The sequence below is a fragment of the Labeo rohita genome, chromosome 21 (assembly GCF_022985175.1).
Source record: "Labeo rohita strain BAU-BD-2019 chromosome 21, IGBB_LRoh.1.0, whole genome shotgun sequence".
Classification (NCBI taxonomy): Eukaryota; Metazoa; Chordata; class Actinopteri; order Cypriniformes; family Cyprinidae; genus Labeo; species Labeo rohita.
This window is the reverse complement of record NC_066889.1, coordinates 16,431,339-16,455,864: the sequence shown is the minus strand read 5'-3', so window position 1 is coordinate 16,455,864 and position 24,526 is coordinate 16,431,339. Positions and strand designations below refer to the sequence as shown.

At 34.7% G+C, this 24,526-nt stretch overlaps 1 protein-coding gene across 1 annotated transcript in view; it reads right to left on the bottom strand.

Moving 5' to 3' along the window:
• The window catches only part of myo5b (myosin VB), a 66,508-nt gene that overhangs the window by 27,170 nt on the left and 14,812 nt on the right, over positions 1-24,526 (bottom strand). Inside the window, exons 2-14 of the mRNA XM_051093357.1 lie at positions 18,617-18,727; positions 17,279-17,450; positions 15,157-15,301; positions 12,504-12,660; positions 11,430-11,573; positions 10,802-10,883; positions 8,805-8,912; positions 8,594-8,703; positions 8,227-8,492; positions 7,816-7,897; positions 6,223-6,363; positions 5,850-5,972; positions 3,135-3,218 (exon numbers count right to left, since the gene is read on the bottom strand). Coding sequence (XP_050949314.1) covers positions 3,135-3,218; positions 5,850-5,972; positions 6,223-6,363; positions 7,816-7,897; positions 8,227-8,492; positions 8,594-8,703; positions 8,805-8,912; positions 10,802-10,883; positions 11,430-11,573; positions 12,504-12,660; positions 15,157-15,301; positions 17,279-17,450; positions 18,617-18,727 — 1,725 coding nt within the window. The remainder of the gene's footprint in view (positions 1-3,134; positions 3,219-5,849; positions 5,973-6,222; positions 6,364-7,815; positions 7,898-8,226; positions 8,493-8,593; positions 8,704-8,804; positions 8,913-10,801; positions 10,884-11,429; positions 11,574-12,503; positions 12,661-15,156; positions 15,302-17,278; positions 17,451-18,616; positions 18,728-24,526) is intronic.

Sequence of the window (24,526 nt, the reverse complement as noted above, 5' to 3'; positions counted from 1 at the left end):
AACAAAAAACTCCATCTCATTTTCTCCTCCAACATCATTGTTGTACCTTTTTTGTAAAGGGCATTTGACTTTCTTTGCACATTCACCTTCTAAACACTGGGTCGGTACTTCCGCCTATGTCACATGTGCATGATTATGTAATATGTGAGGTCGAGTTAGTGCAAGCTGAGCATTTGTGGTTTAAAAAAAAAAAAAAAAAAAAAAAAAAGTATAGATTTTTTTTTTTTTTTTTTTATAGAAAATGACTGATCATTTCGATTGATAAGACCCTTATTCCTTGGCTGAGATCGTGTAGAGCCCTTTGAAGCTGCACTGAAACTGCAATTTGGACCCTCAACTCGATTCCCACTGAAGTCCACTATATGAAGAAAAATTCTGGAATGTGTTTCTCAAAAACCTTCATTTCTTTTCAACTAAAGAAAGAAAGACATGAACATCTTGGATGACATGGGGGTAAGAAATGATCAGGACATTTTTATTCTGGAAGTAAACTAATCCTTTAAAGCCGGGGTGGGGAACCTTGATCCTGGAGGGCCGGTGTCCCTGCAGAGTTTAGCTCCAACCCTAATCAGACACACCTGAAATAGCTAATCAAGCTAATCAAGGTCTTCAGGATACAGGTTGCTTTTTTTTTTTTTCAGGGCTGGAGCTAAACTCTGCAGGGACACCGGCCCTCCATGCTTTAAAAAATAGTTCACCCCAAAGCCCCATCCAAAATGTAGATGAGATTTGGAGAAATTTAGCATTACATTAATGACTTGTGAAGTAAAAAGCTGTGATTTTGTAATTAATTCATCAAACGCTCATTAAATGTGAACATTTGCTTCCAGTAAAGTCCTCTGGATAAATGGATTGATTGATTTCTTACAAAAACACGGCTTTTCACTTCACAAGATGTAAATAATGGACTGGAGCTGTATGTATTGCTTGAGGATCATTATCACATTTTATCAGCTGTTTGGACTCTCATTCTGATGGTACCCATTTGCTGCAGAGTAGTGTTGTCATGATACCAAAATTTTGACTTCAATATGATACCTGACTAAAATATCACGATACTACTACAACAGGAAAAGTAATTGAATAATAGATGATCCAAATGGAGATCATAGATATTTTATCTATTAAAACAAAGCATTTCATCCCCCCTTTAAAAAAAAGAACAAATAATAATAATAATCACATGCCAGTGCCACTGCACAAGATTATGGTGAACAACAACCGAGCCTACAGGTATGTAGAGATCTGTGCTATATTGGTAAGTTAGCTTAAAGGATAAAGCCAAATCGTATTTCATGATATAGTAATTTTATTTCACAACAACAATTTATATCATGACATAGTCATTTTGTGTTATTTTATCTTTGTTATTAAAAATAAGAACCTAGATGCAAGTAACAAACTAAAGGACAACTACAATAAAACAAAGACACAAATGAAATTTTTTCCTAAATTCTATTTTCATTTTTCTAGATTCTATTTTAATGGTTACATTAAAAAAATATTTATCAAAAAGCATGTCTAATTAATTGATATCATGAAACTTGCAGAATTTAACAGCAATATATTAAAAGTTGAACAAAAATTACATGTTTTTAAGGCCCTATGAAATACATTTCTCAAATTCAGTTTTGTTTGTGAATCTCAGTTTTTTCATTAATTTTGGATTCTATTTTAATCGTTATTTAAATCGATTTTAATAAATTAAAAGAATGTCTAATGAATTTATAAAGGATAATTCGATTTGATAAAGAATTAATTTATTATAGGCTATTTATTTATTTTTTTCAGAAATACCATGTTGCGCATTTACAATTTTCTGGTAAATAAATTCTGGTAAATATTTTTTTCGGGTAAATATTCCTTAAACATTGTTTTAATAATATGTTTTATTATTAGTAGTAGTAGTAGTAGTAGTACTACTACATTTACATTATGTAATATAGTTAACTGTCAAGTTAAACCAAACTTTTATTTTGATGGGTTGCTGTAAAGACCTTTTGGGTTTTCATTATATGACAATAGTTTTCCGCAAAATAAATGCTGAAATGCTCAAGAAGTGACTCTCAGGACAGTTCTAGAGATTGTTCATGTGTTCATGTTCTCATATATTGAGGCGGCAGAGGCTGAAAACACCGCGATTGCACACGTATGTGTGTAATAAACGAAATTGCGCATCTGCGCCATTCACTAACACAGACATGCAGAAATACAGCTCTTATTAAAATGCATTCTTAAAGTACCGGTACTAGTAAAATGTGGAATCGTACCGTTTTTAAAGGCAGGGTATCGTGATACTTTTTAAGTACCGGTATATCGTGCAACACTAAGTAGTAGTAGTAGTAGCAACAGTCATACTTGGTTTTTAAGTGCTGATCAGTGGTAGATGTACTATAATAATTAAGTCATAGACATCACAGACTATTTATTAAAACAGTAAAAGAGCATGTTAAATTATGTGTACAAACTAATTAATATGCATGAGCTAAGCCTTCACTATTTCCCCACAGTGAAGTCCCTGCATGAAATGTCTAGCTGAGCACTGCTGATATCCTGAAGAGAACACAGCACTGAAACATATTTAAAGCAAGGGCAAACTTCAGACAACTGCGCTGAAAACTGTTATCACTTGAGACAAACTGATGTTTAAATTGCACTTCTTCCACAGGGACACCTCATTACAAGACTCCTAGTGAAAGTTTTATTTCAAACTCGACAGCATTTCAACACTGTCCTGCAGGGAAGATCTTTAGCTTGTAGACGCCGACGTGCTGCTGTCTGCAAATTAACTTATCTCAGATTCCAGTGAATTTTGTTGCCAAGAAACCACTGCAAGTGATATCAGTATTGACAAAGACAATGGATATACTATTAAATCACGGTTAAGATGGATCCGGCTGTTCCCAGTGATACAGTGCTAGGTGTGGACAAGGTCAGGTCTCTGTTTGCCTGAGAACCTTAAGTCAATTAACTGCTTAAACGGGCTAGAGAGCAAAACATGAGCTAAAGTGTGATTTCAATCAGGCACACATGAGGAAGCGTGAAGCATAAACAGAGGCTTAGAGTGAGCCAAAAAATTCACATTTTTTAAAACACATAACAGATCATTCTTACCAAAGATATCCAGTGCTTACCTGACTGGCCTTGAGGATGTTGATCTGCTCCTCATAAACAGTGTCTCTATTCTTCTCCAGGAAGCCGTCACACTGATATTCAACCTGTCAGGGATGACATAATGTCACAAGTGTAACTCATTCATCAGTAACACACTGAAAATAACACGCTACGTCATTATTGTGACCCCAAACTAGCATGGAGACAAATCAACTATTTTTGTTGCATTCATCATACATTATTAAAGGAGAAGTTCACTTCCAGAACAAAAATTTACAGATAATTTACTCTTGTCATCCAAGATATCCATGTCTTTCTTTATTCAGTTGTAAAGAAAATGTTTCTTGAGGAAAACATTCTCCATGTAGTGGACTTCTATGGTGCCTGCGAGTTTGAACTTCCAAAATGCAGGTTAAATGCAGCTTTAGAGGGCCCTAAACGATCTCAGTTGAGGGTCGAAACGATTGGTTATTTTCTCATCTTGTCTAACTCTTTGATGTGCATGCGTATTCTGTGTAATCCGGGTCGATACAGTTAGGGTAGGCCGAAAAACTCCCATCTCATTTTCTCCTCCAACTTCAAAATCGTCCTACATCGCTGCAGAAGTACCAACCCAGTGTTTACAAAGTGAAGGCGCAAAGAAGGTCAAACGCCTTTTCAAAAAAAAGGTAAAAGAGCGACGTAGGATGATTTTGAAGTGGAAGAAAATGAGACGGGAGTTTTTTGACATACCCGAACTGTACTGACCCGGAGTACGGAGTACTCATGCATCGCAGAGATAGACAAGGGGTTAAAAAGTACATAAATTGTAATTTTTTTTTTTTTTAGAAAATAACCGATCGTTTCGCTAGATAAGACCCTTCTTCCTTGGCTGGGAAAGTTAAGAGCCCTTTGAAGCTGCATTTAAACTGCATTTTGGAAGTTCACACTCGTGGGCACCATAGAAGTCCATTATATGGAGAAAACTCCTGAAATGTTTACTCAAGAAACAATTTCTTTACGACTGAAGAAAGAAAGACATGAACATTATGGATGACAAGGGGGTGAGTACATTATCTGTAAATTAGTGAACATCATCTTTAACACATTAATTTGTGCTGTGTAACGGAACGTTAAGTTCAGCCTAGGCAAACTAAATCTGTTTAAGGGTTAAAAGGATAGTTCACCCAAAAATTAATTACCTCATGATTTTCTCACCCTCAAGCCATTCTCAAGTGTATATGACTTTCTTCTTTCAGATGAATACAGTCAGAGTTATATTAAAAAAAAAAAGTCTCTTCCAAGCTTTATAATGGCAGTGAATAGGGGTGGGCGATACGGCAAAAATATCATATCGCAATTTTTTTTCAGAAATTTCACGATTTTAATTGCGATTCTTTTGTTGGGTTTACTATTTTGCAATTTGTCTGAGCAGTACAGCCAAACTAAAAACAAAGATTTTCAAGGTTACAAAGTATAAAATAAAAAAAGAATAGCAGATATTTAGGCCAAAGTGAGTGAAGATAAAAATCTTTGTCATTATTTTATCTTTGTTATTAAAAACTAAAAACAAAGAATACCAACCATGCTTTATTTTTAAGGTATAGTAGGTGTATTTAGCAGCAGGATTCAATCAGACACGATGCATAACTTAGTTCAGTATTTAGGCGCTGATCGACAGAATTTTAATGTGTGCGCGTTTCAGGTGTACGCACAGTGGAGAAGCGCATGTCGGAATAGTACGCGAATGAAATGTTTAACCGACAAGGCTTTAAAGTAAATAATGTACTTTTGTGATTGTGAATAAGTGCAGTGTCCCGTGAGTTAACACTGATGTGAATGTATGTCACGTTGTACAGTATAATGAGACGGAGGCTCCAGAACTGCAGCTGATAGAATAGCACAATACTACGATATTTTTATATAGACATTTTTATCATCCACGATCAAAAATCATCATATTGCACACCCCTAGCAGTGAATGGGTGTTAAAATTCAGTAGTCCAAGAAAAGTGCATCCAACCATCTTAAAAAGTGCTCCAGCTCTGGAGGGTTAATAAAGGCCTTTTGAAGTGAATCTATGCGTTTGTGTAAGAAAAATACCTATATTTAAAACTTTATAAGCTGTAATCTTTAGCTTCCGCTAACTGTCATTCATATGTGTGAGAAGTGATGAAAGCGGAAACGCAGTGGAGAGAGCAAAACAAACCACTGGTCACAAATTAGAAGCAGAAAACAAGGATGTGTTAAGAAAAATAAGTCAAGAGTAGACTGGTTTTCCTTTGCTTCTGTAAACAAAACTTGATTTATCAAATTTTAAACAGGGATACTTTTCTTATACAAACACATTGATTCACCTCAGATGGCCTTTATTAACCCCCACAGCTGTGTGGAGCACTTTTTAAGATGGTTGGACGCACTTTATTGGACTTTAAAATCTCAACACCCATTCACTGTCATTATAAAGTTTGAAAAAGCCAGGATTTTTTTTTTTAATATAACTCTGATTATATTCATCTGAAAGCAGAAAGTCATATACACCTAGGATGGCTTGATGATGAGTAAATCATGGGGTAATTTTCATTTTTGGGTGAACTATCTCTTTAAAAATCTGAATGTTTTACAGCTTTAAGTGTGAAAAGGCTGTGCTATTTGTAAAAGAGTTTCAGGAAGTTAAGGAAGATGCTTTTGGTGATGATATAATATCCCAGAGGCATCCTGAGCCCTATAGTGTGCTTACGATAAGCAGAACCCACCTTGTCTGCAAAGTGAACCACAACGAAAGACGTGTTGGACATCCTGGGCTTTTCGAAATGCCCGCTGTTTGAATGCTTGCTGTACAGCTTCTGCGCCCAGTTTTGATCCGTTCCTTTAGGCACCTGTCAGATGCGGTAAAGAAAAAAATACTTTGAACTGCAGTGAGCTGAAAACATTATTTGGGTTACCTGTGGCAGAAATAGCATGATCACCCTTTTGAAGCTGCTCTGATTCATACTCAAAAACTTCAAAGAGGCAGAGGCGTTTAAAACTAAATGAGACACTCTGTTCGGAGACCTGTTTAGACAACATGCCTCTCAGATTCTCGTTATCGTATTCTCAACAACTGTTTGCCCTCTGCTTGCGACTCACCTTGCACTCTTCATCAAGGAGGTCCAGAATACCAAGTTTGGCTTCAATGAGGTCAATGCATGGCTGGTTATCATAGAAATCTATAAGCGTCCAGGGGATCTGCTCCTTCATATACTCTTCTTGCTCCAGTTTAAACACATGCTGAGGGGAATATAATGTGTATATATTAGGTAAAATCATCAAATGCATTACATTTTATACATAATACAGTCAAGAGTCATGACACAAACACACGGGTCATTCCTGTCATGCAGTACATTTTCTAAATTTGTAAAAATTAATACCCATTTGCATTTCTATATCGTATGATTATGTATTTCTGAATGCAATTCTAAATTCACAATTGTCCTGGAAGATGATGTCATTACACAACTTACTTTTGTTATTCAAAGTAAAAATGTAAAAGACTAATAGGATAGAAAGTGATGCTGAAAGATGTTGAAAAGAAAAAACAAACTGATTAGACAATTATATCGAAAGCAGATGAAAAAACTATAAACTGATAATCAGTTAAAACAATATTTGATTGATTATTATTAGTAGCAGTAGTATAATATATATAATATATTATATACAATATAATTTTTTTAAAAACATTTATATAAAACCGAGAAAAATTGCAAAAATTTAGACACTCTGTTGTGAAAAATCTTTAAATTACTGTTCAATATTTAAAAAATATTATCAGCATTAGTAGTAGTAGTAGTAGTAGTAGTAGAAAATTACTTAAATAAATCTATAATCTATTACACATAATCCATAATCCATTAAAGTAAAACAGAGACAAATTAAAATAAATTTGAGACACTGTTCAGAGTTCTATTGTAAAATATTTTTAAATTAATGTTCAATATTTTAAAATTATTATGAATATTATTATTATTATTATTATTATTAGTGTTGTTAGTATCATTAAACAATAATATCTGAAAATAAATATAAATTAAAAACATTTATTATTAAAATAAAACTGAGACAAACTAAAATAAACTAATGTTCAGTATTTTAAATCTATTATTATTAGTGTTATTAGTATTATTAAACAATAATATTTTAAAAATATATAAATTAAAAACATTTATTATTAAAATAAAACTATTCAGAGTTCTTCTGTTTTGAAAAATCTTTAAATTGTTCAATATTTTAAAAATATTATTATTTTTATTAGTGTTGTATTTTTAAAACAATAATATTTAAAAAAAAATATTATTAAAATAAAACTGAGACAAATGAAAATAAAAATGAGATGCCCTGTTCTGTTGTAAAAAATCTTTAAATTATTGTTCAAAATTATTATTATTATATTAGTCTTATTATTATTATTATTATTAAATTATTAAACAATAATATTTAAAAATATTACAAATAAAAACATTTATTGTTAAAATAACATGAACGCTTTTTTTAACCTTAAAAAATTACAATTATATTTTATTAGAATTATAAAATTTCATCCAATATATTAAGACATATAAGATAGTATATATATATATATATATATATATATATATATATATATATATAAAATACTGCATAGCATGAGTCATCCAAAAGACGCTAAACATATGGATCTATTGAAAATCTATTACTGACCGAGTTGAACTGTTGCTGTAGTTTCTCATTGGCGTAGTTAATACAGAACTGCTCAAAGCTGTTTATCTCGAACGTTTCAAATCTGTTGGGAGGTGAAGACATATTAACAAAATCAATCCGATTTCCCTGAAAACAAACTCAACACCTTCCACACTTTTCTCTGCATCCTATAGCTTGGCACTTTCCTGCTTATTTACTCTAATGCTGATCAATAAGTTCCCCTCTTGGAGGAAGCAATTAGTCCCATGGTCAGAAAGCCTTAAACGCAACTGCTGACTCTAAAAACTCGATGAGGTTTCTACTAAGGGAAGGTCAAAACACAAGACGTATTACTCTACTGTATATAAAGAACCCAAAGAGCTAAGTTTCTAAATCTCTACTTGCATGCCCTCTCATAATCACAAGCATTACCCGTAGATATCCAGCACCCCGATAAAGGAGTGCTGTTTGGTGGAGGTGTGCAAGGCCTTATTGACGTGCTCTACGATCCAGTCAAAGAGATGCGCGTAAATGTGTTTGGCCAGGGCGTCTCGGGCGTTGACCGCCTGGGCGTGTGACATGTTCTTCACGTAGGTTTCGGAGGTGGTCACCAGCTTCCTGCGGCACAGCCAGTGCTCCATCTGATCCTTCTCTATACCCAGCAGCCGACAGAAATGATGCAAATGAGTGTCGTCCCTCTGCAGGTGCAAAAAGAGATTGTAACTGTTAGTCAGGAGTTTAATGCTAATGTGCTAAAATAAATAACATAACAGTAAGACACTATTTGTTGTGCACTTACGCTGATATGGCAGGATTCTCCATCTCTCTCCGACACAATCCCCACGTTCCCCAGGTGCAAGATAGAGGCCATTATCTTAAAGATGCTCATTTGATGGATCTCTTTCACACCTGCACACACAGTGTCACCATGATAAATATGTATGCTTGACACTCATTATGGCTTGTTGCAAAGCCTTGGTTAAAGTCATGTTTATTGCTGTAGTTCTCACCAAGCATTGTAAGAGCCTCTCTTGTCTTCACAAGGTCTTCAGCGTCATTCACTCCTTCAATAAAAATGTTCTCACCGAGAGACGTGTAGGTAAATTCCTCTGCGCTGGCTAAATGGAGGGAAAAACATTTAATTCAACAGGATGCATTAAATTAATCAAAAGTGACATTAAAGATATGTGACCCTGGACCACAAAACCAGTCATAAGTGTAAATTTCTCAAAATTGAGATGTATAGATCGAAATAAGCTTTCTGTTGATGTATGGTTTGTTAAGATAGGACAATATTTGTCCGAGATACAACTATTTGAAAATTTGGAATCTGATGGTGCAAAAAAAAAAAAAATTATGGAGAAAATCACCTTTAAAGTTGTCCAAATGAAGTTCTTGGCAATGCATATTACTAATCAAAAATTAAGTTTTGATATATTTACGGTTGGAAATTTACAAAATATATTCATGGAACATGATCTTTACTTAATATCTCAATGATTTTTGACATAAAAGAAAAATCGATAAATTTGACCCATGTGTTTTTAGCTATTGCTACAAATATACTTGTGCAACAAAAGACTGGTTTTGTGGTCCAGGGTCATATATTTATATAGTTATAAAAACTTGTATTTTAAATAAATGCTGTTCTTTTGAACTTTCTATTCATCAATTAATCCTGACAAAAATGATTACTGTGTAAACTGCAACTGCTTTCAACACTAATAATACTATATGTTTTTTGTGCACCAAATCAGCATATTAGAATACTTTCTGAAGGATCATGTGACACTAAAGACTGCAGTAAAGAATGGTGAAAGTTCTGCCATCACAGGAATAAATTACATCTTAAAATATATTCTAATTAGAAAAAAACTTACACTAACAGTCACAAGTTTTTGAACAGATTTTTAATGTTTTTTAAAATCTCTTATGCTCTCCAAGTCTGCATTTATTTGATCCAAAGTACAACAAAAACAGTAAAATCTTGAAATATTTTTACTATTTAAAATAACTGTTCTGTATATGAATATATTTTAAAATGTAATTTATTCCTGTGATTTCAAAGCTGAATTTTTAGCATCATTAGTCTTCAGTGTTCATGATCCTTCAGAAATCATAATACTATTCTGATTTGCTGCTCAAAAACAGTTATCATTATTATTCTGCTGAAAACAGCTGAGTAGATTTTTGTCAGGTTTCTTTGATGAATAGAAAGTTCAGAAGAACAGCATTTATCTTTTGTAACATTATAAATGTCTTTATCATCACTTTTGATCAATTTAAGGCATCCTCGCTAGATAAAAGTACTAATTTCTATCATTTCTTTACCCCCACCCAGCTTTTGAATGGTATAGTGTATAATGTTACAAAAGCTTTTTATTTCAGATAAATGCTGATCTTTAGATCTTTCTATTCATCAAAGAATCCTGAAAAAAGGTACTTAAATGTTTTAAATATTGATAATATTAATAAGAAAATGTTTTTTGAACAGCAAATCAGCATATTAGAATGATTTCTGAAGGATCATGTGACACTGAAGACTGGAGTAATGATGTTAAAAAATTTAGATTTGTTCACAGGAGCAAACATTTGAAAATCTATTCAAATTGAAAAGTTATTTGAAAAATTCTATATATTAAAACAATTATTTTATGTTAAAAAATATTTCAGAATGTTAGTGTTTTTGCTGTATCAAATAAACGCAGGCTTGGTGAGCAGAAGAGAGTTCTTTAAAAAAAAACATTAAAAATCTTACTGTTCAAAAACTTTTGACTGCTACTGTTGTTTAAGTAGTAATGATATTTCAAAACATATTTTAATTAAATAAAATGTGCATATGAATTCTGTGTCATGAGGACCACATTTTAAGATCTCTTTGTGAGACATTTCTGCCACCAAACAGTACATACCATCAAACAGCCCAGCCATAGTCAGTGGCAAATAAAAACACTTGAATTTCAGAAATACAGGAAGTAACCAAATCAAAGTTCATTGGGCCACTTACTCAAGGTAAGATCTTTAAACTCCGGCAGAGAGGATGAAGCACAGAGCTGGTAGAAGATGTGATAGTTCCTCTCATCCTCAGCCTGCAAAAATAAATGGTTTTTCAGCATGTGGAAAAGCACAAGGGGCTACGATATAATCTTAAAGGGATAGTCCATCCAAAAATAACAATTTTGTCATTAATTACTCGCCCTCATGTCACTCCAAACCCGTAAGACCTTTGTTCATCTTCGTAACACAAATTAAGATATTTTTAATGGCATCCGAGAGCTTTCTGACCCTGCATAGACAGCAAATTCTTTTGTGCACAAAAAACAAAACGAGAATAAATTGTTGAATGAAGTCGTTATTTTTGCTTTCTTTGGGCACGAAACGTATTCTCATAGCTTCATAACATTACTGCTGAACCACTGATGTCACATGGACTATTTTAACGATGTCCTTACTACCTTTTTGGGCCTTGAACGTGGTAGCTGCATTGCTGTCTATGCAGGGTCAGAAAGCTTTTGGATTTCATCAAAAATATCTTAATTTGTGTTACGAAAATGAACGAAGATCTTACAGGTTTGGAACGACACGAGGGTGAGTAATTAATGACAGAATTTTCACCCTTCCTACATAAGACGGACCTGAAATACTACTCTGGACTTCTCAAGCAGATACGTTCGCATGTTGGCACCAATGATGTGATATCTCCTGTCGAAGCCTATCTGGATGTACTTCCCGAAGCGGCTGCTGTTGTCATTGCGGGTGGTTTTTGCATTTCCAATGGCCTGCACAAAAGGAAAAAAAAAGTTATTTTTCATGGTTGAGTCACTCTTTGGGTTGGTTTAATCTGAAAAAGAACGTTATCAAATTACTATGATTGATGCACAATGGAACATAAGAAGGGTGGAGAGAGAATTTCACAACAGGATTTGCAAAATGATTGAGAAGGCGTGAACCTAAAATCCTGTTTGCAGCATCATGTAGAATGAGTAATACAGTGATTTTGAATTATTTGTTTCTCTGAGCTGGGATTTTGTGAGTCACCTGTAGTATTGGGATGGTCTATCTCTAGGTTCGCATCCTAAGAGGCCCTTATATCACCAACGCTCATTTCTGCAGTAATGATCTCTCTAAATTTACTGTGAGATTTGGCCACTCTCATTGGCACTCAGATTATCTTCCTGAAGGGCAGAAGTGCCTGCTTCACTCTTATCTGTTCAAACAGGCCTGCCGATTCTTGAGTTTAATTTCGCAGCTCAAGTGTGGCAATGCTGCGATGGGATGGCGTGATGAATGAAGTGAGGGCACCTGTATAGCTGCTGCACACGATGGAGGTACTAGGAGTTAGTTTATTAGACTGAACACAGTCTATACTAGAAATGTGTCTGAGATGTGTTCACTCAAAATGAATATTCTGTCATTGATTACTTACCCTCATGTCATTCCAAACCCATATGACCTTCGTTCATCTTTGGAAAACAAATTAATTTTTTTTTTAATGAAATCCAAAAGCTTTTTGACCCCGTACAGACAGCAACGCAACTACCATGCTCTTAGATTTCATCAAAAATATCTCAATTTGTGTTTCGAAGATGAACGAAGGCCTTACGGGTTTGGAACAACATGAGGGTGAGTAATTAATGACAGAATGCTCTATCTATCCTTTTAATAAACTGATTAACATCATGTAGTGCCCTTCTCATGTCTTAACATACCTCCATAATGGGGCTGGAGGCCAGTACTTTCTCTTCGACGTTGGTGTCATTCGCTGAACCTCCCACTGTGGCGAAGAAGCGCATGGCATACTTTGCCGAAACTGTTTTACCGGCTCCAGACTCACCACTCACGATTATCGACTGGTTCTTCTCATCTCTGCAGAAGAAAGTTTAGGTTTACATGCGTCAAGACAACAGTGTCCCTATTAATATCTGAGATGATATATATGGGAAAATCCATTGTAAATCTATGCTCGATATAATGCACATTCAAACTCATAAGACTGTGTTTACAGAATTGAGAGGTATATGACATGTACATGTTACATATGTGACCCACTGGACAACAAAACCAGTCTTAGGTAGCACAGGTATATTTATAGCAATGGCCAACAATACATTTGCATGGGGCAAAATTATACATTTTTCTTTCATGCCTTAAATTATTTGGATATTAAGTAAAAAATCAAGTTTCAAGAAGATATTTTGTAAATTTCCTAATGTAAATTAAAAAAAAACTTTTTGATTAGTAATATGCATTGCTAAGATCTTCATTTGGACAGCTTTAAAGGCAATTTTCTCAATATTTGGATTTTTTTGCAACCTCAGATTACAGATTTTCAATTAGTTGTATCTCAGCCAAATATTGTCCTATCCGAACAAACCATACATCAATGAATAGCTTATTTATTAAAAAAAAATGTAACCTTATGACTGGTTTTGTGGTCCAGGGTCACATATATATACAGCATGATTAAAGATGATTCAACTAATTCTGAATAATAATCAGAATAATTAACAGAAAATTTATGTATATTAAAAATGGAGAAAAAATAAAAAATAAACAAAATTGGAAAGTCTGATTTAAATTTATGTAGCTAAATACAACAACAGCTAAAGATGTCATATGCAAACTCTTCTGATATAAAATATATAGTTTTTCTTTGCACACAAAAACTATTCTTGTAGTTCTTGTAGCTTCATAATAATAATACAGTTGAACCACTGATGTCACATGGACTATTTTATCAATGTCCTTACTACCTTTCTGGGTCTTGAACGTCTCAGTTGTGTTGCTGTCTATCCAGTATCAGAAAACTTTCTGATTTCATCAAAAATATCTCAATTTGTGTTCTGAAGATGAACGAAGGTCATACGGGTTGGAACGACGCAAGGTTGCCTAATTAATGACAGAATTTTCTTTTTTGGGTAAACTATTCCTTTAAACTAGAGGACAAATACAGTTAAAATCTTACAGTCTAAACAACACCGGTTGCTGCTGGTCGGTCTATATGCACTAGACACACACACTTGTCCCAGGAGAGCTACCTCAGGAAAACCTAAACGCAGCCACTTCGACACACTCTTAAATAATTGACGTGCCCATTCAGTGTAACTGACAAGTGTAAAACCTATCAAATGCATAGTCTGACCGCAAGCCTTTCCTCATCTTTCCCTCCTTCGCCCAAGCTTATTTTAGAACTTCAGCATTACACAAGTCATTAGTAAGTCATGTTGTTTCGGCGTGGGATGTTTAGCCCCAGCTTAAACCTGATGTGCAAATGGCTTTGTCTTTTGTTTCAAGCAACAAAAAAAACCCCACATGTAAATACAAAGGTTCGAAGAATGATGCTGCGTGCACTGTGATTATCTGCCCACTCTATCCATTATGGAGTCAAGCTGAACTTTCAGATTACTCACAGCTTTCAAGGCACATGATGTCATTTCCTGTTTAGAGCCAGTGAAAATCACTAATCTGAAGTCTTCTGAGCCATCTGAGGTATTTATTACAAAACAACAAAGCTTAACAAACAGCTTCATCATTAAGTAACTTCTTATTGAAAAGCTTGTTCATGTCTTTCTTTTGTCAGTCGTAAAGAAATTATGCTTTTTGAGGAAAACATTTGAGGATTTTTGTCCATATAATAGACTGATATGGTGCCCCGAGTTTGAACTTCCAAAATGCAGTTTAAATGTGGCTTCAAACGATCCCAAATGCGGTTGTAAACGATCCCAGCCGAGGAAGAAAGGTCTTATCTAGCGAAACGATTGGTTATTTGCATAAAAATAATACGATTTATATATATTTTTAATGTTAAACGCTCGTCTTGCATTGCTGTCCTTGAACTCTGTGTATTCTAGCTCAAGACAGTTAGGGTATGTCGAAAAACTCTGATCGTATTTTCTCATTCAACTTCATATATCATATATCACCTTCACAAGACGAGCGTTTGAGATTAAAAAGTATTTAAATAGTATTTTTTTAATGAAAATAACCGATTGTTTTGCAAGATAAGACCCTTCTTCCTCGGCTGGGATCATTTACAACCGCATTTGGGATCGTTTTTAACTGCATTTTGGACGTTCAAACCCAGGGCAACATATCAGTCCATTATATGGAGAAAAATCCTAAACTGTTTTCCTCAAAAAACACAATTTCTTTACGAATGATGAAAGGGGGTGAGTACATTATTTGTAAATTGTTGTTCTGGAAGTTGACTTCTCCTCCTAAGTTTGTTGAAGTGTTTTGAGGATGTGGTTTTGAAAAGATGGGGTGTGTTTGAAGCTATTAAAATGGATTTTATAGCACCATAAACTAATCTACTTTTTTAAACTGTCATCTTGTAAGACTATAAAAACAATGAGCACAAACCTGGCCATCTGTTTGTATGCTTCCTCTGCAACAGCAAATATATGAGGGTCCATGTCCCCCATGTTCTGTCCGCTGTACGCATTGATAACTTCTTCTCCATAGATCTGAAGCTGTTCGTACGGGTTGATGGCCACCAGAACGATCCCTAAGGAGAGACATTTACACAGCTTTATATCTACAACTGTGTTGCACTGATTATACACAGTATTGCATGAATAAAATCAGACAAAATCTTGATGATAATGATGAAAAAATTAAATATTATCTCACGAATCACAGCTAAAATATCAGGAGATTCTAATCATCGAATGATGTCACAGCAAGCAAAAATGACGTTAATGCATGATGTGTCATTCTCAATGAGTGAACACAAAATAGACACACGTCTGTGAAAGTAAAAAGGAACAAACATAAAAGAGGAATCATGAGGCAACGGCCATTGTTGTGACCTGACAGAGACAATAATGGGAATCATTCAGTCATTACAAAGCACAATAGATGGAGCCTACAATAAAACAAGACAAACAACAGCTGGACGGTCTTTAGATTTTAAATATCTGTGACACTGTTTGACCATGGCCTCGGTGTACAGCATATCCACCGTATTTTTTCCATAAGAGCGGGTGCGGCCATTTGTAAATTTAATGTGTCTGGCTTTCGGTCTCATCCGCATCCAGCTATTTTTATCTTCCCAAAATGTGCTTTGCTGTTTGCTATTGCAAACTGGTGTGTCTTATCACATTATTTCAATGTATTATCTTAATTATGAATGCACTGGTTTGTAGTGCAAACAGTTTTACCATTTACTGCACTTTGTTATTCTTCTCGATATTTCCCTACAGTGGCTTATGAACCAGAAGTCACACATTACAAGAAAACAGCTTTCTTACGCATTGAAAAATGGATCTCTTGGATTTCTGATTGCCTCAGAGGTCACATCATCCATCAATATGCATTACATAATACATGTCTTATTCTTTAGAAGAACTTTTCAGTAGAAATGAACACACCCACAAATAAAACAGAATCCCAAAATGCCACAACCTATTAACAAGGGCATGCTGTCAAAGGGACAGAGTAACTAACAGAAACCCTGAATGTAATGAGCGTTGACTAAACAGAGACACTGTCTTTGTTCGTCTCCAGTAAAGCCTGTTGACCCTGGATACGCAATTACAACATTTACAGCTGGTGAGGAGTATTTGTAAGAAGCCCAGAAAAAGCCCATTCAAGAAACCAAAATCTGTCTCACAAGACAGTAACTACAATGAAGAGATAAATAACATGAAGGCTTCGCCTCATTCAAAAATGAAGGTAAAACAAAGTAGAGTCAGATATTCATCATTAAAGTTTTCTGATAACTTTAGATGTTCATGTCCTTCTATCTTCAGTTGAAAAGAAATTAAGGTTTTTGAGGAAACATTACAGGATTGTTCTGTATTTAGTGAATTTCAATGGGGATCAGCGGGATGAAGGTCCAAATAGCAGTTTCAATACATCTTCAAAGGGCTCTACACAATCCCAGATGAGGAATAAGGGTCTTATCTAGTGAAACAATAAGACTTTTTCTTTAAAAAAATTATAAAAAATATAAATGTATATACTTTTAGCCACAAATGCTCATCTTGCACTAGCTCTGTGATACGCATTGCATAATCACGTTGGAAAGATTGCACACGGTTAATTCTTCATCTGTGTACTCAGTTTCAAAAAAGTAGGGTAGGGTGAAAAACATCTCATTTTCCCTCCAACTTCAAAATCACCCCACATCATTGTTTAACCTTTTTTTTGTAAAGGGTGTGCCTTTCTGGGTTGGTACTTCCGCCTACGTCACACGTGACTACTTAACGTGTGAACCGAGCTAGTGCAAGACGAGTACTTATGGTTAAAAAAATATATAAGTTTTTATTTTATTTAGAAAATTAATAAATAAATCGTTTTGGTAGATTAGACCCGTATTCCTCAGCTGGGATCGTGTAGAGCCCTTTGAATCTGCATTGAAACAATTGCAATTTGGACCTTCAACCTGTTGATCCCCATTGAAGTCCACTATATGGAGAAAAATCCTGGAATGTTTTCCTTAAAAACCTTCATTCTCTTTAAAACACACACACAGACTTACCGCAGTAGGTGTAAATGTGATTGGACTCAAGAAAGCGGACCTTGAGGTTGTGGAGCACAGCAGGCTCATGAAGGTAGCTGAGAGCCGTGAGGTCATTCTCTCCTACCAGAATATCAGGATTCCGAAGAAATGGAAGTGGATTGTCTTTGGGACCAATTGAATATTCTAACGTCTAGGAATAAAGACAGTAACGCCATTAAGCAGAAACAGAAGATTAGAAATTGATTGCATTCAAACCACAATGTCAAGTAACTCCAAGGGCTTCAAGAGTCAAAAAGTGTCTTCTAGCAGACTGAGAGTGTTGGTAATGCACTACAGGCACAAGTTTCAATAAGTCATGCTGATCTTTATTTCATCTACTGGTTTATTCAGGTTTCCCCAACATTGTTTTTTGATAATACACTCGAGAATATGGCGTACAACCTTCCCTCTCAGGACCTGCGCTTCTTACACACCAAAACATGATTAATGATTCATAAGACACACTTTCCTCAGTACGGTGAAACCCAAACTAATGCAGGAAGCGTTAGGATCTGGTTTAGTTCACAATTGCTGTGTCACAATTGAGATTCTAAGCCCAGTACTGTTCAGTCTGCTTAAATTCACAAAGTCTACGGTAGTTGTTTTGTAGTCTAAAGAGAAAAAAAAAAAACACATTTTTCTTCAAATTTTGTCAGCTGGGGCACATTAGAGCTGTCAAACGATTAATTGCAGTTAATCAAATACAAAATATAAGCCTAATATATTTTGTGTACTGTGTGTAATTATTATGTATACATAAATACAAACATTCATGTATATATTTAAGAAATATTTACACATACGTGAATTTATTTACATTTTTATACAATTTATATTATATATAAAAACATCTTGTACATAACATTTCTCTTAAATATATACATTGATTTGTGCGTATTCATATATACATAATTACACACAATACACACAAATTTATTAGGCAAACTCACACTTTTATTTTGTATGCGATTAATTATGATTAATCATTTGACAGCCCTCTTGTCTTCATGTCTTCATTTATTTTTTCATTTATTTTTGGTACTATTCAAATGTGTTTTTGTACAGATTTTCTTTTTTGTTGTTGCTGTTTTTGTTTTACTCTTGCTTTAGACACAGACTTTTGATTTTAATCTATAAAAATGCATCTAAAAATATCTTTTTAAAAAAAAGAAAAAAGACTGCAATAAACATACAACATTTCAATATAATTTTCCACAGTGGCAAACAATTTTGTTCCTAATATTCTCCTCCCACCCAAACATTTTAAAAACTGGTAGATACGTTGGTGAAAGATAAAGTGGAGGGTTTTTTGCTTACCGATTCATCTTCTAATTTGAGATGAAGCACTTTGTCTCCCTCCTTATAATCCTTGATGATTTCAGCCGACTTCCAGACATCATCTGGGTCAGGGATCCAAACCCGGGTGTACTGAAACACAGATGAAAACCAATTTTAGAATAAAAGAAACCATTGATATTCCACTATAAGCTCATACAACACACATCTGTGTTTGTAAATGTAATATGAACATATAATCATGGTTTTGCTTCTGTCAGAAAACAACAACCCAAGTGGTCATCCATCTTCTCAGTGAGGAACAGACAAAAGTGAATAAAGCTGTATACAGTAGAGCTCCAATGCTTTTATCAGCAGATTCTGTATATAATTGGAGGATCAGCAGTACAGGCAGAAGAGTTAAGAGATAAATTGAACTGCAGTAAGATAAATGCAAACTATGTTTGTAGAATTTGCCATATCCTTCAAATAAAATGCTGCCCGGTGTTGTTTAGAAAAGAAAATTACTCAAATGGGAGGCATGTGTGTTTAAGGTTGTCTACCCTGAAAAATGAGACGATCTGATGCGTTTGAATCAACTACTGGATGTATTACTCACTAAAAACTCTCACAGATCATGTTTTCAGGCCATTTTATTTCTTATTTTGACAAAATACAGTGGTTATATCTAAGTATGTGAGTTGTTTACTTTTTAAAATTAGTCTACCCATTAACACCATTATATTGTTCATTCAGACTTATTCACGAACGTAGAATGCGCACAAGAGGCAGGATTTATCACATGAACCAATCACAGATTAACATAAAAGTTCTATCTAATCATGTCACGATGCTCTCACGTGAGTTTCTCTCATTCATTCTCAATTACCCCCCACCAAAAATATATAAATATTGCCACTGTTTTATTTTTGAGGAGACACTGACTCCCCCACTAGTAGCTGATGGACAACTAGTCGGCCATCATGACACAGAGAGAGATGTCTGCAGTACCCAGCAAAGAACTAATGGAAATGGATCCTCTTACTGTCAGCCTTGAGCTTTAGCCAAGATATTAAAGAAAGTAAGACAGTCATGAATCAAAGAAAAATAATGCACTGCTAAATGATAAACTATTTTGTCTTCTGCTCCCAGTGCTGCTCAATGTCTCAGCGTTTGTGTGTTGGTGATAAATTGAAAGCAAGCTGAAGGCTTAGAGTATGTAATGAGAGAGTGCTGTTATCTCTCCTGAAGGCGGTTAGAAAGCAGTTTTCACTGTGTAAAGAACGCTGCACTTGACCTTCAAAAAATCCACAAAAGAAATTCAGTGGGTATAAGCCGCTTAGAGAGCTGCAAGTTTATTAGAAGCACATTCAGTCGCTAAATCCACCACAACTCTGTATGATCAGCTTTAATAGATTCTTAACTAATAAATCATGCTCTCAAATTAAGCAGCAACCAGTCAAACACTGTTATGAAGTCCTCAGTATCCCACTGGAACTGGGATGAATAATATAAGAGAAATTTGAACCAAAAAGGAAAATTCCATCTTCCCTGTGTCGCTTCAAACCTGTATGACTTACTTTCTTCTGTGCAACAACAAAGAGCATATTTTAAAGGAGAAGTCCACTTCCAGAACAAAAATTTACAGATAATGTACTCACCCCCTTGTCATCCAAGATGTTCATGTCTTTCGCGGAAAGCATTTCAGCATTTTTCTCCATATACTGGACTTCTATGGTGCCCCGAGTTTGAACTTCCAAAATGCAGTTTAAATGCAGCTTCAAATGATCCCAAATACGGTTGTAAACAATCCCAGCCAAAGGAATATCTAGCGAAAATTTTCAGAAAAATAATACCATTTATATACTTTTTAATGTCTAACGCTCGTCTTGTCCCAGTCTGCCTGAACTGTTTTTTTTCCAGTTCATGACAGTTGTCGTATGTCGAAAAACTCCCATCTTATGTTCTCCCTCAACTTCAAAATCGTCCTACATCGCTGTTTTACCTTTTTTGTTAAGGGGGTTTGATCTTCTTTGCATGTTCACTTTGCAAAGACTGGGTCGGTACTTCTGCAGCGATGTAGGATGATTTTGAAATGATTTTTGAAGTTGAGGGAGAAAATACGATTGCCGTTTTTCTACATACCCTAACTGTCTTGAGCCAGAATACACAGAGTTCAGGGAGAACAAGACAAGATGAGCGTTTGAGATTAAAAGTATTTCAGTAGTATTTTTTAATGAAAATAAAAATTGTTTACAACCACATTTGGGATCGCTTGAAGCCGCATTTAAACTGCACTTTGGAAGTTCAAACTTGGGGCACCATAGAAGACCACTATATGGAGAAAAATGCTGAAATATTCTCCTCAAAAACCATAATTTCTTTACGACTGAAGAAAGAAAGACATGAACATCTTGGATGACAAGGGGGTGAGTACATTATCTGTAAATTTTTTGTACTGGGAGTGAACTTCTTTAAAGAATGTGTAGTTGTTTGTTTGTTTTTGACCATACAATGGGAGTCAAAGGTCACCAAAATAGTTTGGTCGTCTTTTGTGTTGCATAGAAGAAAGTCATACAGGTTTAAATTAACATCAAGGGTGAGTAAATGATGACAAAATGTTGTCACACTGCATTCATTTTAAAATGCTGGTCAACACCAACAAGACAAAAATGACTGAAGTGTTATGGCCGATGAACAGTACATGACTGATATTAAAGGGAACCCTGGGTATTAAGACTTGTATGGCTTAATATAACATAAATGATGTCTTTTACTGACTTATGTAGTTGAAAACAGATGAATAATCCACATCGTTCTATATATATTTTGGACTATGGGGGCGCCATTATTCAGAAGACGTCAAATGGTGGCACTCTGTAAACTACTGGTGTTACCTGTTGCTATTTTTACAGCAACAGAACTAAGAAAATAAAATACTGATACGATGCCACATTGTTCTCTCCACTTTAGCCCTGATGCTATTGAGGCTTTTAGTAGACCACAGCTACTGAAAGAGCTTACAAACGGCAGAGACAAGAAACGCTAGATGCCATCCTGGCAGGATGTAAACATGCCATTGTTCATCATGACACCACAACCACTAAAGATGTTTCTCAGCGTGGATTTCACTTGATATCCAGGGACATTAGACTCTTTGTTAGGGACAAAACCTACGCTCATATCCAGTGCCACCTGTAAGCTCTTTCAGTAGCTGTGATCATTGTAACAGTATTTTATTTTCCAAGCTGTGTTGTGAAAAAAATAGCAACAGGTGGTGCCAGTAGCTCACAGAGTGCAACCACTGTACGTCATCGAAATACTGGCGCCCTCCATAGTCCAAAATATGTATAAAACGACGTGGATTTTTTCAAGAAAGTAAATCTTTCATGGGTTTTCTATGACATATTTCAGCAAGAGACATAATTAATGTTATATTATGCCATACAAGTCTTAACACCTGGGGTTCCCTTTAAAACTGCAAATGCAAGAGAATTTAGCCATCACAATGCAATACGAAAAATGGATGTTAATTTTGTTTTTAAAGATTAACTTTGAATATTAGATGATCTAAATGTAAATATGATGCAGACAAATTAACAAGAACATTGTAATATAAATCACATATGGTACAAATATAGACACATCTTAAAAACATACCAAAAATAAAAATACATAGTTTTTGGCATAGCTATTTGCTTGCACAGTGCTGTGAATATCACTCATTAGGAGTAAAGTTAAAATATGTAACTTTTCAAAACTTAAATGTAAAATACTCATAATATGAATGGGAAATACATAACAGTTAGGTCCGATGTCACACAAACAGAACTGTGCTCAACTGTGTACAGTACTGTGAAAAAGACACCTCAGTCCTTCCTGTTACGCCTGTTAACTCAGACTGAACTTTGCACAGTCTCCTACACAGAAATCACCATATCAGAGCCTTCCCAGCTGACAACAGCGTTTTTAATCCTAGTTAGAGGCGGAGTGAGAGATATGGCAGGACGATTTGGAGATATGAATGAATCGGGTGCTGTAAAGTGTGTTGTCGCTGATACTACCCATGTGACAGTTTCACATGCAGTTAGTTGTAGAAAGCATGAGCATCCCTGAATGTCTAAAAAGAACGTCAACACTGCAGCAAAAGGTGATTTTTGTTATTCTTGAACATAGCGTACTTGTGATCACACCTAATTTAAACAAAGATCTGACAACTAGCAAAGCCTAAATTTCTACAGGTCACACCTGCAGTTTGATCAAATGGCAACTTATTTGTCAAAACATAAGAATTGGAATATCTTAATGGGATCATATCATACAATCTGATGAAAAAATAACAATAAAGAACTAGAAAAATTGCATGGTGTATATCCAGCTTTACAGTTTGGGCTCAGCTGATTTGGTCTGACACAATGGGGACGTACTTTAACCGAGCTGAGTGAAATGTCGGGGCGTACTTAACACAGACATTCTGCGTTTTAGGAGTCTGTGCTGCACTTCAGGCAGAAATAAAAAGAAAACCATAACCGAACACCAAGATTCAACAAGACACAGCGGAAATAAAGATATTTTGATCGAACAGCAAGGGTCTTGTCTGGCTTTGCAGTCTGTTACATCACTCCACTTTTTATAATGTTTCAGTGTAGCGTTAAGGCTGTTCAAAGCTACAGCACAAAATAGGGCTCATGGGATGCAAGTAGCTTGATGATAACGAGAGCTGTTAGTACAGACTCATCTTAAACTTTTTAATGGAGCACTGCATAATTTTCATGAAGTGGAAAACAAGTAAGCTGTCCCCTTAAGCAGCCAGTGTTAGCAACCAGTAAGTCACAATTTGCTTTCTGCTATTGCTAGACAGTGGCAAATAGTATGTATAATTTATAGAGCAATTTTATAAGACAAAAAAAACGTAAATGTTGTGAGCGCAAAATGATTTAAGAAACTTCTTAAAAATGTATGAATGACGCACACTACATAATTTCAAAGTAATGATGATGGAGTAATGATGCTGAAAATTTGACACCACAAAAATAAAATATATTAAAATTCAAATATTATTTTAAATTGTAATAATATGTCACAGTATTACTGTATTAAATGCAGCCTTGGTTATAGTAAGAGACGTCTTTAAAAAAAATACATAAAATATATTACCAACACCAATAATATACAGAATAAATTAGATTTTTTAAATATATATTAAAATAAAATACATAAAAAAAGTATTTTTTTTTTTATTTTAATAATATATCTTTTTTTTTTTTTTGATTAAACAAATACAGCCTTGGTGAGCATAAAATTTACAATAAAAATGTAAATCTTACCAATCCCAACCACTTGGTAATGAATGATAACAAAAGTGTAAAATTCAAAAACTAAAAAATAAATTAACTGAAAAACAATAGCCATATTCTGTTTAAAAAGTTTGTTAGTACATAAAGGTCAAAAAGTACATTTTTGAAGTCAAGACAAGGTTTGGTTTAACCACCGTGCCTCATAATGCTGATTTCATGCGTGGCCTCTCACACCGATGAGTGTGCACAATATGTGCATAAATACTCTGAAATATGGTTTTTAATCTTATCAAAAATGCCACTTTGGTGCTAAAGTCTGTCTAGTGGCCTTTGTTAAACTAAAAATCCTACAAAACTGAACCTGATCTAAATGTGACCCTGGACCACAAAACCAGTCATAAGGGTCACTTTTTTGAACTGAGATTTATACATCATAAATAAATAAGCTTTCCATTGATGTATGGTTTGTTAGGATGAGACAATATCTGTTAGACATACAAGTATTTGAAAATCTGGAATCTGAGGGTGCAAAAAATCTAAATACTGAGAAAGTCGCCTTTAAACTTGTAAAATTATCATCAAAAATTAAGCTTGAATGTATTTACGGTAGGAAATTTACAAAATATCGTCATGGAACATGATCTTTACTTAATAT